Source organism: Somniosus microcephalus, chromosome 33 (genome assembly GCF_052327205.1).
Source record: "Somniosus microcephalus isolate GS21.2 chromosome 33, FLI_Smic_1.0, whole genome shotgun sequence".
Lineage (NCBI taxonomy): Eukaryota > Metazoa > Chordata > Chondrichthyes > Squaliformes > Somniosidae > Somniosus > Somniosus microcephalus.
Window position 1 is genome coordinate 17,640,526 of NC_141019.1, and position 18,439 is coordinate 17,658,964.

At 50.6% G+C, this 18,439-nt stretch overlaps 1 protein-coding gene across 1 annotated transcript; it reads right to left on the reverse strand.

Moving 5' to 3' along the window:
• Positions 1-7,097: 7,097 nt before the first annotated feature.
• On the reverse strand, positions 7,098-12,041 carry LOC147096980 (uncharacterized). The gene is made up of 3 exons (XM_085972522.1): positions 12,033-12,041; positions 8,315-8,477; positions 7,098-8,155 (listed from the first exon to the last, which is right to left on the reverse strand). The coding sequence occupies exons 1-3, from the start codon at positions 12,039-12,041 to the stop codon at positions 7,137-7,139; spliced, it is 1,191 nt and encodes a 396-aa protein (XP_085828648.1). The 3' UTR covers positions 7,098-7,136.
• Between the last annotated feature and the right edge of the window lie 6,398 nt (positions 12,042-18,439).

Genomic DNA, 18,439 nt, shown 5'->3' on the forward strand with positions numbered 1-18,439 from the left:
GGGGAGCTGTGTGGCGTACCGAGCACAGAACGGACACAATCCGCTTTCCGGTCCGTAGACTATAAATCAGGCGTCATGCCTTTAAGAAGGATCACACTTTTAAGAAACTCGATCTGCAACATAGTTAAGCCCAGAGCAGGGGAGGAGCAGTTGAAGCTGTGCACTGATGAAAGACAGTTGTACTTGGTGTAGTCTCTGACTCCATTTTTGTTCAGCATGCAGCCTCAACAATTAAACCTTTTCTGTTGAACCTCTCCGAGTTCAGTATTTTTTGCTAGGAGTACGTAGACTCCTACAAGCCCTAGTAAAGCTGAAGTCAATGGGAATCGGGGGGAAAACTCTCCACTGGCTGGAGTCATACCTAGCACAAAGGAAGATGGTTGTGGTGGTTGAAGGTCAATCATCACAGCCCCAGGACATCGCTGCAGGAGTTCCTCAGGGCAGTGTCCTAGGCCCAACCATCTTCAGCTGCTTCATCAATGACCTTCCCTCCAACATAAGGTCAGAAATGGGGATGTTCGCTGATGACTGCACAGTGTTCAGCGCCATTCACAACTCCTCAGATAATGAAGCAGTCCATGCCCGCATGCAACAAGACCTGGACGACGTTCAGGCTTGGGCTGATAAGTGGCAGGTAACATTCACGCCACAGAAGTGCCAGGCAATGACTATCTCATGGTGGCATAGTGGTTAGCACTGTTGCCTCACAGCGCCAGAGACCCGGGTTCGAATCCGGCCTGGGGCGACTGTCTGTGTGGAGTTTACACATTCTCCCCGTGTTTGCGTGGGTTTTCTCCGGGTGCTCCGGTTTCCTCCCACAGTCCAAAGATGTGCGGGTTAGGTTGATTGGCTATGATAAATTGACCCTTAGTGTTAGGGGGATTAAATACGTGGGGTTACAGGGATAGGGTGGGATATGTGTTGGTGTAGGGGTTACGGGGATCGGGTGGGATATGTGTCGGTGCAGGCTCGATGGGCCGAAATGGCCTCTATCTGCACTGTGGGGTTTCTGTGATTCTGTGAAGCGAGAGTCTAACCACCTCCCCTTGACATTCAACGGCATTACCATCACAGAATCCCCCACCATCAACATCCTGGGGGTCACCGTTGACCAGAAACTTACCTGGACCAGCCACATAAATACTGTGGCAACAAGAGCAGGTCAGAAGCTGGGTATTCTGTGGCGAATGCCTCACCTCCTGACTTCCCAAAGCCTTTCCACCATCTACAAGGCACAAGTCAGGAGTGTGATGGAATACTCTCCACTTGCCTGGATGAGTGGAGCTCCAACAACACTCAAGAAGCTCAACACCATCCAGGACAAAGCAGCCCGCTTGATTGGCACCCCATTCAACACCTTAAATATTCACTCCCTCCACCATCGGCACACCGTGGCTGCAGTGTGTACCATCTACAAGATGCACTGCAGCAACTCGCAAAGGCTTCTTCGGCAGCAACTCCCAAACCCGCGATCTCTTCCACCTAGAAGGGCAAGGGCAGCAGGCACATGGGAACACCACCACCTGCAAGTTCCCTCCAAGTCACACACCATCCTCACTTAGAAGTATATCGCCGACGCTTCATCGTCGCTGGGTCAAAATCCTGGAACTCCCTCACTAACAGCACTGTGGGAGTACCTTCACCACACGGACTGCAGTGGTTCAAGAAGGCGGCTCACCATCACCTTATCAAGGGCACCTAGGGATGGCCAATAAATGCTGGCCTTGCCAGCGACGCCCACATCCCATAAACGAGTAAAAAAAATGCCTAACATCTGTCATTGGGAAAATGCTGGAATCCACTATTAAGGAAGTGGGAGCAGGACATTTAGAAAATCATAAGACAATCAAACAGAGTCAACATGGTTTTATGAAAGGGAAATCGTGTTTGATAAATTTACTGGAGTTCTTTGAGGATGTAATGAGCAGGGTGGATAAAGGGGAACCAGTAGATGTAGTGTATTTAGATTTCCAGAAGGCATTCGATAAGGTGTCACATAAAAGGTTGCTGCATAAGATAAGAGCTCACGGGGTTGGGGGTAATATATTAGCATGGATAGAGGATTGGCTAACTAACAGAAAACAGAGTCAGGATAAATGGGTCATTTTCAGGTTGGCAAACTGTAACTAGTGGGGTGCCACAGGGATCAGTGCTGGGGCCTCAACTATTTACAATCTACATTAATGACTTGGATGAAAGGATCGAGTGTACTGTAGCCAAATTTGCTGATGATACAAAGATAGGTGGGAAAGCAAGTTGTGAAGAGGACACAAAGAATCTGCAAAGGGATATAGACAGGCTAAGTGAGTGGGCAAACATTTGGCAGATGAAGTATAATGTGGGAAAATGTGAGGTTATCCACTTTGGCAGGAAGAATAAGAAAGCAAATTGTTATTTAAATGGAGAGAGGGATCTAGGGGTCCTCGTACATGAAACACAAAAAGTTAGCATGCAGGTACAGCAAGTAATTAGGAAGGCAAATGGAATGTTGACCTTTATTGCAAGGGGGGATGGAGTATAAAAGTAAGGAAGTCCTGCTACAACTGTACAGGGTGTTGGTGAGACCACACCTGGAGTACTGCGTACAGTTTTGGTCTCCTTATTTAAGGAGGGATATACTTGCATTGGAGGCAGTTCAGAGAAGGTTCACGAGGTTGATTCCGGAGATGAAGGAGTTGTCTTATGAAGAAAGGTTGAGCAGGTTGGGCCGATACTCACTGGAGTTTAGAAGAATGAGAGGTGATCTTATTGAAACATATAAGATTCTGAAGGGGATTGACAGGGTAGATGCAGAGAGGATGTTTCCCCTCGTGGGGGAATCTAGAACTCGGGGGCACAGTTTCAGAATAAGGGGTCATAGAAACATAGAAGATAGGAGCAGGAGGAGGCCATTCGGCCCCTCGAGCCTGTTCCGCCATTCAATGAGATCATGGTTGATCATCCAAATTCAGTACCCGGTCCCTACTTTCTCCCAATATCCCTTGATCCCTTTAGCCTTAAGAAATATATCCAACTCCTTCTTGAATATATTTAATGAACTGGCCTCCACCGCCCTCTGTGGCAGAGAATTCCACAGGTTCACCACTCTCTGGGTGAAGAAATTCCTCCTCATTTCAGCCCATTTAAAACAGAGATGAGGAGGAATTTCTTCTCTCAGAGGGTCGTGAATCTTTGGATTTCTCTACCCCAGAGAGCTGTGGAGGCCGAGTCAGTGAATATATTCAAGGCGGAGACTGACAGATGTTTGAACGATAAGGGAGTCGAGGGTTATGGGGAGCGGGTGGCAAAGTGGAGCTGAGGCCAAGTTCAGATCAGCCATGATCTTATTAAATGGCGGAGCAGGCTCGAGGGGCCAAATGGCCGACTCCTGCTCCTATTTCTTCTGTTTTTATGTTCAATTTGCACACAGCAAGCTCCCAGAAACAGCAATGTGATAATGAACAGATAATGGCCTAGAAATTTAGTTGGCTGCGCCAGGCGCTAACGCCAAAAAAGGGCTATATTTCCGTCGATAAAGCCTTAGCGCCGGAATGCAGACCGATCTGCGCCGATGCCCAAATTCATTTGAGATTTAGCGCCGGCGCAAAGTGTTAGCGCCCGCTCGGGTGCGCGCGCAGCTTATGACGTCATATCCTCGCGCAACGCTGTTTTAGCGCCCCAACCCGGAAATTGAGTGGCGCCCGCCCAATGTGGGCGTGGCGCTATTAGGAATTGTAAAATGGAACGTTGCAGAGGCCCTGTGGGCCTCGGGGAGCGCAAATTAAAGGGCACCTCCACTGACCTATAAAGCCCAGCCATTTTGCTGCAATGACTTCACTGCTTTGGATTTCTACACAGAGACCAAGGGACAGAGATTCCAGATTTGGGAGAAGATAGGAGAGGTCTTTCTGGCTTCTGGCCAGTGCTTTGACATTTGACTCTTGCTGATTTCACTGTTGCGACCTTGATTATGGGGGCTGCATGGGGGGCCAACATTGAGTTGCAGCATTATGTGCGGAGGGCTCGCAGACGCTGTGAGAGACGGGCAGCCATGTGTAGACACAGAAGGGCCATCAGGCGTCGCCAACGTAGGCCTTACGCACCCAGGCAATACCGGCAGCAGGTGTCCTATGTCACCATGTCTGCGGCACTTTGTGTAAAGAGGCTGCGCTTCAGAAGGGAGGTGGTTGGAGAGATCTGCCAGCTGCTTCACGCAGATTTGCAGCCACAGCTCATGTCCAGGACGTCTCTCTCGGTGGCTCTCAGCTTTTATGCAAGCGGCTCGTTCCAAGCCGCTGCTGGGGACATCGCGAACATCTCCCAGTTCGCCGTACATCGCTGCATCCGGCAGGTCACCGATGCACTGTTCGGGAGGAGACACCAGTTCATCTCCTTCCCCATGACCCAACAGAGGCAGCAGCAGCGTGCAGTGGGATTTGGCAGGATCGCGGGCTTCCCCATGGTGCAGGGCGCCATTGACTGCACGCATGTGGCTATGCGGGCACCTATAGACAATCCCGAGGTTTACCGCAACCGCAAGGGCTACCATTCCCTCAATGTGCAGCTGGTGTGTGACCACAGGCAGCGCATCCTAGCTGTAAATGCCCGCTTCCCAGGAAGCAGCCACGATGCTTTTATCCTGCGCCAGACTACTGTGGCTGACATGTTCCAGGCACAGCCTCCACCAAGGGGATGGCTTATCGGGGACAAGGGCTACCCTTTGTGCACATGGCTCATGACCCCGCTCCGCGCGCCCAGGACCCCAGCGGAGGACTCATACAACGAAAGCCATCAAGCAACAAGGAACATCATAGAGCAAACCATAGGTGTCCTCAAGCAACGCTTCCGCTGCCTGGATCGCTCCGGCGGCTCTCTACAGTATTCGCCGGATAGAGTGTCCCAGTTCGTCGTCGTGTGCTGCATGCTGCACAACCTGGCTATCCGCCGGACGCAGGCACTGCCACCTGACATTGCACCACCACCTGAGGAGGACGAGCAGGAGGACCATCAGGAGGAGGAGGGGGAGGAGGAGGAGGAGCAGGCCAGGAGGGGGCCAGAAGGCCCAAGGGCCGTACGCCGGGGGCTTATTGCTCGACACTTCTAGGCCCGCTGTGAGGGAATGGCCTGTGGGAATGAGCGCACCTGAAGGCAGCCGCTCCGGAAGCCGTCAGCCGGTTAACGCAGCAAACACTTGAAACATGACACCTGGACAAGCTGAATAAATAAAAACCTTTATTTAACAAACTGAGGCCCCTTCCCACATGAAACTCAAAAACACAGAACACACCCAAAAAACAGTCACAAACATATGTCACTCCCCCAACCTGGGGAGGACTAACAAAAGTTGGCCATCCACATGGCCTTCAACATTGGCCGTAACAATAAAAAGGGCCCCCCTCGCCAACAGAAAGACCCCCATAAAAACACAAAATGCCTTCAATTTCGGCCATCCACAAAAATCAGCCCCCAAAACACAATCCCCCCCATATATACATAGATACATAGATAGATACATAGAAGATAGGAGCAGGAGTAGGCCATTCGGCCCTTCGTGCCTGCTCCGCCATTTAATGAGATCATGGCTGATCCTTTAATTCAGTATCCCGTCCCCGCCTTCTCTCCGTAACCCTTAACCCCTTTTGCCCGTAGAAATATATCTAATTCCCTCTTAAATATATTTAATGAGCTGGCGTACACTGCCCTCTGTGGCAATGAGTTCCACAGGTTCACCACTCTCTGAGTGAAGAAATTCCCCCTCATCTCTGTCCTAAATGGTTTAGCCCTTATCCTTAAATTATGTCCTCTAGTTCTGTTCTCACCCGCCAAGGGAAACATTCCTTCTGCATCCAGTCTGTCTAGACCTGTCAGAATTTTATACACTTCTATGAGGTCCCCTCTCAATCTTCTAAACTCCAGTGTGTACATCCCTAAACTACATAGTCTCTCCTCATAGGTCATTCCCGCCATTCCTGGTATCAGCCTGGTGAATCGCCGCTGCACCCCCTCCATGGCAAGAACATCCTTCCTCAGATGAGGCGACCAAAACTGTACACAGTACTCGAGGTGTGGTCTCACCAGTGCCCTGTACAGCTGCAGCAAGGTATCCCTGTTCCTGTATTCTAACCCTTTTGCTATGAAGGCCAGCATACCGTTTGCCTTCTTGACCGCCTGTTGCACCTGCATGCTCGCCTTCAGTGACTGGTGTACAAGAACACCCAGGTCTCTCTGTACTTCCCCCTCTCCCAATCTATTGCCATTTAAATAATAATTTGCCCTCCCGTTCCTGCACCCAAGGTGGATAACTTCGCACTTGTCCACATTATAGTGCATCTGCCATTTATCCGCCCAATCGCCCAGTCTGTCCAAATCGCTCTGGAGCTTCCTGGTCTCTTCCTCTGAGCCCACCCCACCTCCTAGTTTAGTGTCGTCTGCAAATTTGGAAATGCTGCATCCGACTCCCTGATCCAGGTCATTAATGTAAATTGTGAACAGCTGGGGGCCCAGGACAGATCCCTGTGGTACCCCACTTGTTACTGCCTGCCATTCAGAAAATGAGCCGTTTATTCCAACTCTCTGTTTTCTATCTGACAGCCAGTTCCCTATCCACGCCAAAACTTTCCCCTTTATCCCATGAGCCTCAATTTTCCATGCTAATCTTTTATGTGGGACCTTATCGAAGGCCTTTTGGAAGTCCAGGTACACCACATCTACTGGCTCTCCCCCATCTATTCTACCAGTTACTCCCTCAAAAAATTCCAATAGATTAGTCAAGCACGATTTACCCTTTGTAAATCCATGTTGACTCTGTCCTATCCTGTCCCCATTTGCTAAGTGCTCCGCTATTTCATCCTTAATGATGGACTCCAGCATTTTGCCCACAACTGATGTAAGGCTTACAGGTCTGTAATTACCTGCTTTTTCCCTACCCCCCTTTTTGAATAGTGGGGTAACGTTAGCTACCCTCCAATCCATCGGCACTGTTCCCGAGTCTAATGAATTCTGAAAAATCATCCTTAGTGCATCCGCTATCTCTAGGGCCACCTCCTTCAGTACCCTAGGATGCATGTTATCAGGCCCTGGGGATTTGTCCACCTTCAATCCCTTTAGCTTCCTTAACACCATATCCTTAGAGATATTGATGCCGTAGAGACCACACTCTAGCGGCTGTGCCGAGAGGGCGAGTCCTTAGTGAGCCTTCCCCAGCCGCTGCCCGGCCTACTGCTCCGCCTCAACGTGGGCCCTGTGGCGGCCTCAAGGCTGGGGGAAGGCTCATGAGGGCCCCCATGCGTCGCGACAGATGGCCTTGGGGGTCGGCCAACACGACGCACGTCCCGGGAGGGGCCGGCTGCTGACTGGTTCGGCTGTGGCTGGCCAGCATCAGTGGCAGCAGCAGCTCCTCGCACCCTGGCTGGGGGAGTGGCAGTGTCGGATGCTCCAAGGGGGGCAAGCTGGCTGCTGCCAGGCGCGCGAGGCTCAGCAGACACAGTGGCAGTCGTCCGGCCTGGCAGTTCAGCTGGCGCAGCTATGTGCTGGAGGCCAGGCCGCTGTGTTGCAGCAGGGCGGCGGGTGCGGGTGCGACACCTCTGCGTCAAAGCGAGTGTGGCAGAAGTCAGTGACCGCACTGCCCGGGTATGTGCCTCCAGCTGCTGTGACAGTGTTTCGAGGGAACCACCTCTCTGGCGACTCTCCTCCTGCAGTGCCGCGAGTAGTTCGACCCCCCTGGCATGCGCTGCGGCCAGTTGCTCCACCCCCCTGGCCTGTGATTGGCCGAATGCTGCCACACTCTGAGCCAGGGACTCGATGGCGTGCGGCATCTGCTGCACAACCCCCATGAACTCATGGTGGCGCCGGTCAGACGCCACCGAGATCTCTTGCAGGAGGCGCACCTCCTGGCCGAGGCCACTCTCCGGACTGGAGAGAGGACTCTGCAGCTGGGGAGAAGCCGGTCGAGCTGGCCGACCGCTGCCCCCTGCCTGGACCCCACTGCAAGCAGGATCTGCCCTCCCCTGCAACACCTCCCCCTGGCTCTCCTGCATGCCAGACGTCCCCCCTTCATTGCCATCCCCTGGCACGGCTGAGGGCTCGCCCGATGGCCCGGCTTCCTCCTCGTCCTGGACGTCCTCCTCCTCCAAGGGCCTGGCACCCGGCGCCTCAGGGACCACCTCCTCCTCAGCAGCTGAAAGCAGGAAGGCACAAGAGTAGCTTTAAAGTGAGGACAGGGCGTCAGCGAGGGACGCCTGAGCGGTGGCATTATGCGCATTTGTCCGTCAGTGGGAAAGGATTTAGATCGGAAGCACTAGGGCAACGAGAGAGCTGCAAGCGGTCATCTCCTTACCAGTGGCTTCCAGCACAGGGTCGGCATCCCCGATGGCTACAGGGCCAGTCACCCGGGGACGCAGGAGTCCAGCGACGCTCTCCTCCAGAGCACTTAGAGCCTGGTAGTGGGGCCGTCCACCACTGGTCTCCAGCCGGCTGTGCGCATTTCTTGCCAGCTTGGCCTGCAAGAGAAAGGACGGACTCTAAGTACAGTGTGGTGCCCTGTTGCTGTGTGTACTGCCTCCCATGGTGGAATAGCCTGGCCAGTGTGGTCAGTGCAGAAAGTGCTGCTGATGATCATGCCAGTGGCATTGCTGCGTGAGGAGGGCTGCCCATTATGCCTTTGAGGTCCCTTTGCCCATAGTGTGAGGCTCACATGCAAGGATGAGGAGGACAGTGGAAAGGGTACTCACCTTCACCAGCCGACAGAGGTCATTGAACTTTTTGCGGCACTGGTCCGCAGTCCTGGGCACATCTGAGTTTGAGGAGACCCTGTGTCCGATGCTCCTCCAGGCTTTCCTGAACTCTCTCCTGGGAGCCTTTCTGCCATTGTCCGGGCACAAGATGGGTCTTCTCTCCTGGACAGCATCAATCAGCACCCTCAGTGCATGGTCTGAGAAGCGCTGGGCTCTTTCACGGGCCATCTCCATCTGTTCTGGCGCTATTTTGTCCCACCAGCACTGTTGAGGCCTAGCAGCAGGGCTCCAGTGTGCAGGGCGTGGCAGCAGTCAAAGTTGACCCTTCCACCTTTAAGAGCAGGCCGGCGTCAGGGTGTCTGCTGTCAAGCAACACATGACCGCACCTGCGCTGCGCCCGGCATCGGCGTTATCAGGCCGCAGCGCCGGTTTAGCGCCGGAACTGAGCATTGCAACGTCGGTTTCAGCGCTCGCCAAAACTCTTGGCCAAAACCACTGAATTTCGGCGCGGTTGCCTGCAGTTTCCGGCGGGCGCTAAATTTACCGAACGCCCGACTTTAGCGCCCCAAAACTGTGCAAACTGAATTTCTAGGCCAATATGTTTTAGTGATATATTGAGAATTAAATATTGGTCAGAACTCCCCTGCTCTTCTTTGAAATAGTGTTGTGGGATCTTATACGTCCATCTGAGAGCAGTCGGGGCCTCAGTTTAACGTCTCATCTGAAAGACGACACCTCTGACAGTGCAACGCTCCCTCAGCACTGCACTGGAGTGTCAGCCTAGATTGTGTGCTCAAGTCTCTGGAGTGGGACTTGAACCCACAACCTTCTGCCTCAGAGAGGAGAGTGCCACAGCTGACACCTTAATGGGATGTGATGGGCTGATGGAGTATGATGGGAAGTGATGATGTGATGGGGTGTGATGGGATTTAATGTGATTTGATGGGATATGATTGTGTGATGGGATATGATGGTGTGATGGGTCTGATGGGGTCTGATGGTGTGATGGGGCCTGATGGGATCTGATGGTGTGATAGGTGTGATGGGATCTGATGGTGTGATGGGTGTGATGGGATCTGATGGTGTGCTGGGATCTGCTGGTGTGATGGGATCTGATGGTGTGATGGGGTGTGATGTGATATGATGGTGTGATGGGATCTGATGGTGTGATGGGATATGATGCTGTGATGGGATACGATGGTGTGATGTGGTGTGATGGGATCTAATGGTGTGATGGGATATGATGGTGTGATGTGTGTGATGGGATCTGATGGTGTGATGGGGTGTGATGGGATCTGATGGTGTGATGGGATCTGATGGTGTGATGGGATCTGATGGTGTGATGGGGTGTGATGGGATCTGCTGGTGTGATGGGGTGTGATGGTGTGATGGGATATGATGGTGTGATGGGGTGTGATGGGATATGATGGTGTGATGGGATCTGATGGGGTGTGATGGGATATGCTGGTGTGATGGGTGTGATGGGATATGATGGTGTGATGGGTGTGATGGGATCTGATGGTGTGATGGGGTGTGATGGGATATGATGGTGTGATGGGATCTGATGGTGTGTGATGGGATATGCTGGTGTGATGGGTGTGATGGGATCTGATGGTGTGATGGTGTGTGATGGGATCTGATGGTGTGATGGTGTGTGATGGGATCTGATGGTGTGATGGGATATGATGGTGTGATGTGGTGTGATGGGATCTGATGGTGTGATGGATGTGATGGGATGTGATGGTGTGATGGGGTGTGTTGGGATCTGATGGTGTGATGTGGTGTGATGGGATCTGATGGTGTGATGGGATCTGATAGTGTCATGGGTGTGATGGGGTGATGGGATATGATGGTGTGATGGGATCTGATGGTGTGATGGGGTGATGGGATCTGATGGTGTGATGGGATCTGATAGTGTCATGGGTGTGATGGGGTGATGGGATATGATGGTGTGATGGGATCTAATGGTGTGGTGGGTGTGATGGGATCTGATGGTATGATGGGGTGATGGGATCTGATGGTGTGATGGGATCTGATAGTGTCATGGGTGTGATAGGATCTGATGGTGTGATGGGATCTGATGGTGTGATGGGTGTGATGGGATCTGATGGTGTGATGGGGTGTCATGGGATCTGATGGTGTGATGGGATCTGATGGTGTGATGGGGTGTGATGGGATATGACGGTGTGATGGGTGTGATGGGATCTGATGGTGTGATGGTTGTGATGGCATCTGCTGGTGTGATGGTGTGTAATGGGACCTGATGGTGTGATGGTTGTGATGGGATCTGGTGGGTGTGATGGGATCTGATGGTGTGATGGTTGTGATGGGATGTGATGGGATATGATGGCGTGGTGGGATCTGATGGGTGTGATGGGATCTGATGCGTGTGATGGGATCTGATGGTGTGATGGGATTTGATGGTGTGATGGAGTACGATATCTCATGTCGGTACCTGCCTTGTATTGGCACTAGTCGCAGTCCTGGGCTTCATGCTTGGCATCACTCCATTTGTTACACCAGTTGCCTGTTCCATTTCAGGCTTATACAAGTGTTGCCAAAACACCTTTGATTCGGCGAGAATATCTGAAGATTGCATCACTGAGGAACACGATTGTCTTCCACACAAAGATGCTGGACCATTTGGATGCTCTGTTGGAGGAGACCACTGACCTCACCACATTCTGGTTTGTACTGCAGGAACACACACAGACAGTGCTTACTATAAACCCGGTGCCTGGGCCCGAGCTCGCTGGGCATTGTTAGCACCTAGGAGAGCGAGCGGCAGAACTCCTCCCCCTTCCTCCCCTCATTGTGTGGAGACAGTTTCCACTACAGCTAGACTGTGAGAAAATCTCACTCCATCGAGCACATGGTTTCCAAACCAACTGGTTGTTAATAAAGAGTGTTTGTGTCACAGAGAGAGAGAGAGAGAGCAAGAAGAGGGAGGGAAGGAAAAAGAGTGAGAGGGTGAGACCAAGCCGACTGCAGGCCTGAATCTGTGTTGAGAGAAAGCGGAGAGTATGAACAGAAAAGCTGAGAGTCCGAGTACTCAGAGTGAGTGAGTGTGAGGAGGGGGTGAGAAGGAGATGTGTGATAACTCGATTCTCCTGAATTATGGGCTGTTAGTGCTTGAGTCCTGTTCACCTCGTGCAGTATAATGTGCTCCCAAAGTGTTGCTCAAGGACTCACTCAGAACTTTGCTCCTGTCCTCTTGAACTCCGCCCCCTCCCCCCGGATTCCTCCACCTTTTCCCAACCTGCTTTCAAAAACCTCATCAAAACCCCGCTCTTTGAAAACAACCACCTTCCCCACACTAACCTTCTCCATCTTTCCCTTTCTCCCTCTTGCTTGGTGTCCCCAATGTGAAGGACTTTGAGAGTGTCTCCCTGTGCATGAGGGGCGAGAAAGAGAATAATCCTTGTGGACTGATGTGACTAACTATGTGAGCAAGGGCCCATATTGTGGACTTGCCCAATGACTTCTTGGGTCAGTGGACTTGTACACTCTGACACCTGTACCTCTTTTCTGTGGCAACTTCTACCCACGTTTGTTTGAGAAGATGTTTTCACAAAGCGCAGAGGACCCCACACAACTGCAGTACCTGATTGCTTTTCTGATGGTTTGCTCCCACTTCTCAAACTGTGTCCACGACATGTGCCCTGAGGAGGTGAGTCCCTGAAGATCTTCGCTACCTACCTGTGCTGCCAGCTCCAAGTACACCTATCTTCTCAATGTGGCTTCTCTTACACTAGGAGCTAGAATGAAGGGGCCACAGACTGCTCCTGCAGCCCATGGGATGGCCAACCACAGCCACAAGCCTACACAACAATTGGCTTGTATGAGCTGGATGCCTTCCTCTGGTAAAGCTTTCTGTACAGCGGTGTAGCTGGGAGCTAAAGTCACCTTCACCGAGTTCGGCCAATCGCACTGATGCCTGCAGTGTAACTGTGTGACCACAGGAGGGCGGCCCATGTCGTAGTTGGCCCCTGCTGTAGGCTCACAGAAACTTTACACAATGCTGGTGTCACATTTGTGTGAGGTTGCAGTGATCCAGTCACCTTGTTGCTTTCTCAATCGGCAAACGGATGATGCAATTTAATATTAGAGCCAGGCTGGGGGTCAATTGGAGCTTTCAAAATTGAGATTGATAGATTTTTGTTGGATAAGGGTATTAGGGGCTACGGAACCAAGGCGGGTGGATGGAGTTAAGATACAGATCAGCCGTGATCTCATTGAATGGAGGAACAGGCTCGAGGGGCTGAATGGCCTCCTCCTGTTCCCATGTTCCTAAAAGAGCTGCAAAAGAGATTACTTTCAGACCTGACATGGGCCAGTTTCCATAATCAGACACGAGGCCCAACAAGCCCGGCCCATTCTGTTAGATCAACTCCGCGATACCCACCGTCCCATCATGTCCTTCAGAGATGGGCAGATGCTGTGATGGGAGGGTTGTCGGTTGCTATGGAAATATCATCTGTACTTATTGTTGTGACTGGGTGGGGTTATAGAATGGAGACTAGCCCTGGCTCGAGGTTCTGTTCACTCAATGAGAGTCAGCACAAGTTGTATATATTTGAAATACATGTTGGGGGACTGGAAGCACACACAATGCTCAGAGATTAGCTCCCGGAAAGTGGGACTGTGTCAAACACTGTAAGAGATGGGGTTGGGCGTGCCAGTGCACATTGTACAGAAATACCTCTCTCACCAGTGTCACTTTGGCACATGAAATGCAGGGCAGTAGCCCCAAATTAGCGGGGGAGTCTGTCTGAAGTTGCTGGATCAGGCCTGTTGCTTTGATACAGTTGCTGATGGGTGTGTTGTCTCTTTCTGTGCAGTACCCGGTCCTTCAGAATCGAAGCATTGGTTTGTGTGGCAATTTTCTGGATGAAATTACCAAACATGCCAGCATCTGTATCATTGAGCTCTGCTGTGAGCAACGTAACCTTAGTGAGAAGGTGAGTGAGGCCGGAGGCTGAAACACCTCTCGCTCAGAGCTGGAAATGCTACAGAGTTGTACTGGCGCACACTTCCTGGGCTCATTTCTCCGCAGCTTCTGCCCAAGTACACTGCTCAAACCATCAGCAATGTTGTCAACCGGCTGGGAAGAAAGCTGAGCCGAACCGTGAGAAGCCGGGTATAGAGAGCCAGCGGAAGGACAGACTCATCGTCACCAAGTAGGTGAAGGAGATGGAGGGCTGAGGATGTGGGTTCGAAACAATCAACACAATTGTACCGATGGATTATGAATGCTAGTTAGTGATACGCTGTATTGCTGCCAGTGGGTCTGGGCCAGGCACATGGTGTGTGGCCAGACTTGGGGCCATCAGGGTATATGTTCCGATTGCTAAGGCTGGTGACACAGGGCCAGATAGCTGGCTCTAAGCTGTACCACTCCAGCCCCAAGCACCATTCTCTGACCTAAAGTGAGTCAAAATGTGCTTTAATACACAGGAGCTCACAAAGCTCAAACATCAGAATGAAGAGCCCGCTGGTGCTTTAAGCTAATCACAGAACAGAATCACAGAAACCCCACAGTGCAGATAGAGGCCATTTCGGCCCATCGAGCCTGCACTGACACATATCCCACCCGATCCCCGTAACCCCTACACCAACACATATCCCACCCTATCCCCGTAACCCCACGTATTTAATCCCCCTAACACTAAGGATCAATTTATCAAAACCAATCAACCTAACCCGCACATCTTTGGACTGTGGGAGGAAACCAGAGCACCCGGAGGAAACCCACGCAAACACGGGGAGAATGTGCAAACTCCACACAGACAGTCGCCCGAGGCCGGATTCGAACCCAGGTCCCTGGCGCTGTGAGGCAACAGTGCTAACCACTATGCCACCATGCTACCAATGTTTGGTTCCGAATTGCCACGAATACAATACTTGATGATTGGAATGGAGTGGAACATGAAGGCAGCAGGAATGAGAGGGAGATCAGTTGGAATGAGAGGGAGATCAGTTTGCACCAGGGCTGGGCTGCTCACACCTGGCATGAGGTCACTAAGGATCTGTGCAGGGCAAAGCTACCTGGTAATGGTGGTGGCCAATCGGCTCTGCACCTGAAGGTCAGGAAATCAATGCCATCTGCTGCAAGGGTAGCTGCAGCCAACCTGCCCGACAGAGAGTCACAATCAGAGAGAGCCCCAGTCAGAGAGAGAGAGAGAGAGAGCCCCAGTCAGAGAGAGGGAGAGAGAGAGCCCCAGTCAGAGAGAGGGAGAGAGCCCCAGTCAGAGAGAGAGAGAGAGAGCCCCAGTCAGAGAGAGAGAGAGAGAGCCCCAGTCAGAGAGAGAGAGAGAGAGCCCCAGTCAGAGAGAGGGAGAGAGCCCCAGTCAGAGAGAGAGAGAGAGAGCCCCAGTCAGAGAGAGAGAGAGAGAGCCCCAGTCAGAGAGAGAGAGAGAGTTATTCTGCAGTATTCTAAATAGTAGATTACTTGATTTTCTTAACAAACATAATATCCTCAGAAAAAACCAAATAGGCTTTCTTCCAAAACACCGCACCGCCGACCATATCTATACCCTTCACACCCTCATTGAAAAACATATACACCAAACAAAAAATGGGAAAATATTCGCCTGTTTCATCGACTTCAAGAAAGCCTTTGACTCTATATGGCACGAAGGGCTCTATTATAAACTTCTTCAATGTGGAATAGGGGGCAAAGTCTATGACCTTATTAAATCAATGTATCTGAAAAACAAATGCGGGGTCAAAATTGGAGACAAACGCACCGATTTCTTCACCCAGAGAAGAGGCGTCCGGCAGGGCTGCAATTTGAGCCCGACCCTGTTCAACATATACATAAATGAATTAGCAGACATGCTGGAGCAAAGCGAGTCACCAGGTCTCCGTCTCCTAGATGGAGAAGTGAAATCCCTGTTCTATGCGGACGACCTGGTTCTGCTGTCTCCCACAGAACAGGGATTACAGCAACAACTAGACCTACTCGACAAATACTGCCAAAATTGGGCTCTAACAGTAAATCTAAAGAAAACCAACATCATGATTTTTCAAAAAAGGCCCAGATGTCAGGAAAACAAATACCAGTTTACCCTCAGTGATACCACTATAGGACACACTATGAGCTACACCTACCTTGGTCTAACTATTACAGCATCAGGGAGCTTCAGCATAGCAGTGAATGCACTAAAAGAAAAAGCCCGAAGAGCCCTATATGCAATAAAAAGAAAATTCTACAACATCCAAATCCCAATCAAAATCTGGCTCAAAATATTTGACAGCATAATCCTGCCCATTGCACTGTACGGTAGTGAAGTATGGGGCCCGCTAAATCACCAAAGCTACACTAAATGGGAAAAACATACAATAGAAGCCCTACATGCAGAATTCTGCCGAAGCATCCTTCGCACCCAAAGGAAAACGCCAACAAATGCATGCAGAGCCGAACTAGGCAGATACCCACTGATAATAAACATCCAAAAACGAGCACTAAACTTCCTAAATCACCTCAAATCTAGCTCCCCAGACACCCTTCATTTCAAAGCCTTTCAGACCCAAGAGCTAAACCCAGAAAAGAGTCCCCTGAGTCAGCTGCTACGGAAACTAAGTACTCAGCCGGACCCTGACCAGCCCCAGACCAACACAGCCGCCCAAACACCAATCCGAGTGAACCAAATCATTAAAAAATGCAAAGAAACCTACCTGGAACATTGGAACAAAATAACCGAAAGCCAAAGCAGATTAGAATGTTACCGGGCCCTAAAAAGAGAATATAAACTGGCAGACTACCTCACGACCATCAGAGACACAAAACAGAGACAGACCCTCACCAGGTACAGACTAAGCGACCACCAACTGGAAATTGAAAAAGGCAGATACAAGAAATCCTGGCAGCCTAGAGAGAATAGAATATGCGATCAATGTCTGGCTGGCGAGGTTGAAACAGAAATGCATTTCCTCCTAAAATGCGAAAAATTCAACACATCAAGAAACATATTATTCAACAAGCTAAGCCAAACAACCCCAGATTTCAAGGAATTGGATGATCTGTCAAAATTGAGATTAGTCCTAGGAGAAGGAGACAGACCATACCTTGGGGCCAAATATGTAACAACATGTCACAACCTGAGGACTGTTTAAAATTAATATTGAACGTACCAAATGAAGTACAAAGACTGTTTAAAATTAATATTGTTTAAAAGTAATATTGTATGTACCCAACAAATGTCAAATCGATTGACACCTACAGAATGTTGGAAAACTGTACCTTTTTGCTATGTAAGCTTTGGCAATATGGTTCTCTGTAAACTTTCATGCCAATAAAGCATTTTAATTGGAAATTGGAATTGGAGAGAGAGAGCCCCAGTCAGAGAGAGAGAGAGCCCCAGTCAGAGAGAGAGAGAGAGAGCCCCAGTCAGAGAGCGAGAGAGCCCCAGTCAGAGAGAGAGACAGAGCCCCAGTCAGAGAGAGAGAGAGAGAGCCCCAGTCAGAGAGAGAGAGAGCCCCAGTCAGAGAGAGAGAGAGAGAGAGCCCCAGTCAGAGAGAGAGAGAGAGAGCCCCAGTCAGAGAGAGAGAGAGAGAGAGCCCCAGTCAGAGAGAGGGAGAGAGCCCCAGTCAGAGAGAGAGAGAGAGAGAGAGCCACAGTCAGAGAGAGAGAGAGAGAGCCCCAGTCAGAGAGAGAGAGAGCCCCAGTCAGAGAGAGAGAGAGAGAGAGAGAGAGAGGCCCAGTCAGAGAGCGAGAGAGCCCCAGTCAGAGAGAGAGACAGAGCCCCAGTCAGAGAGAGAGAGAGAGCCCCAGTCAGAGAGAGAGAGAGCCCCAGTCAGAGAGAGAGAGAGAGAGCCCCAGTCAGAGAGAGAGAGAGCCCCAGTCAGAGAGAGAGAGAGAGAGAGCCCCAGTCAGAGAGAGAGAGAGCCCCAGTCAGAGAGAGAGAGAGAGAGCCCCAGTCAGAGAGAGAGAGAGAGCCCCAGTCAGAGAGAGAGACAGAGCCCCAGTCAGAGAGAGAGAGAGAGCCCCAGTCAGAGAGAGAGCGAGACAGCCCCAGTCAGAGAGAGAGAGAGAGAGCCCCAGTCAGAGAGAGAGAGAGAGAGCAAAACCAACAACAGAACCGTGCTTTTATACCTGACCCAAGACCCCCCTCTAGACCACAGACTGTAGACCAAGAACTGAGAAAGATCATGACGATGCTGAACAGCCTGATAGAAAGCCGGAGAAATTATTAATATTGTTATTTATCATTATCATTATTGATCAGTATTATTACTATTATTAGATAGATATATGTGCATGCCTCATGAAATTTATACTAAATCATCATTTAGCATTATAGAAAATAGTGTTTCCACACTCATCCCACAAAATAGGTCCATTTTATTTCGTTTTATTGAACTATATAAATGCGTTCTTTCCACATAAGCGGCTGGAATATCCAGGGCCTCCGCTCCTCAACTTTTGGGATGAAGAGTACAGACCCTGAATTCCTAAAAGCTATAAAAGACATTGATATAATTGTGTTAACAGAAACATGGTGCCAAAAGGACGTGCCGACCCACTGTCCTCCAATGTACCATGAAATCATTGTGCCCTCAGTAAAGAACACTAAAACACGCAAGGGCAGAACCTCCGGGGGAATATTGGTGTGGTATAAGGGAGAACTGGACAAACACCGGTAAAACAGGGGAAATCACACGTATGGCTAAAACTAGATAAAAATATAGGAATAGCAAAAAAAGATGTTTACTTATGCGCGATC

Bases quoted from the DNA above. Each gene is read 5' to 3' on its own strand.
- LOC147096980 (XM_085972522.1), bottom strand. The intron at 8,156-8,314 runs GTAAGGAGATGA...TCCTGCTTTCAG, and splicing joins CCCTGTGCTGGAAGCCACTG to CTGCTGAGGAGGAGGTGGTC.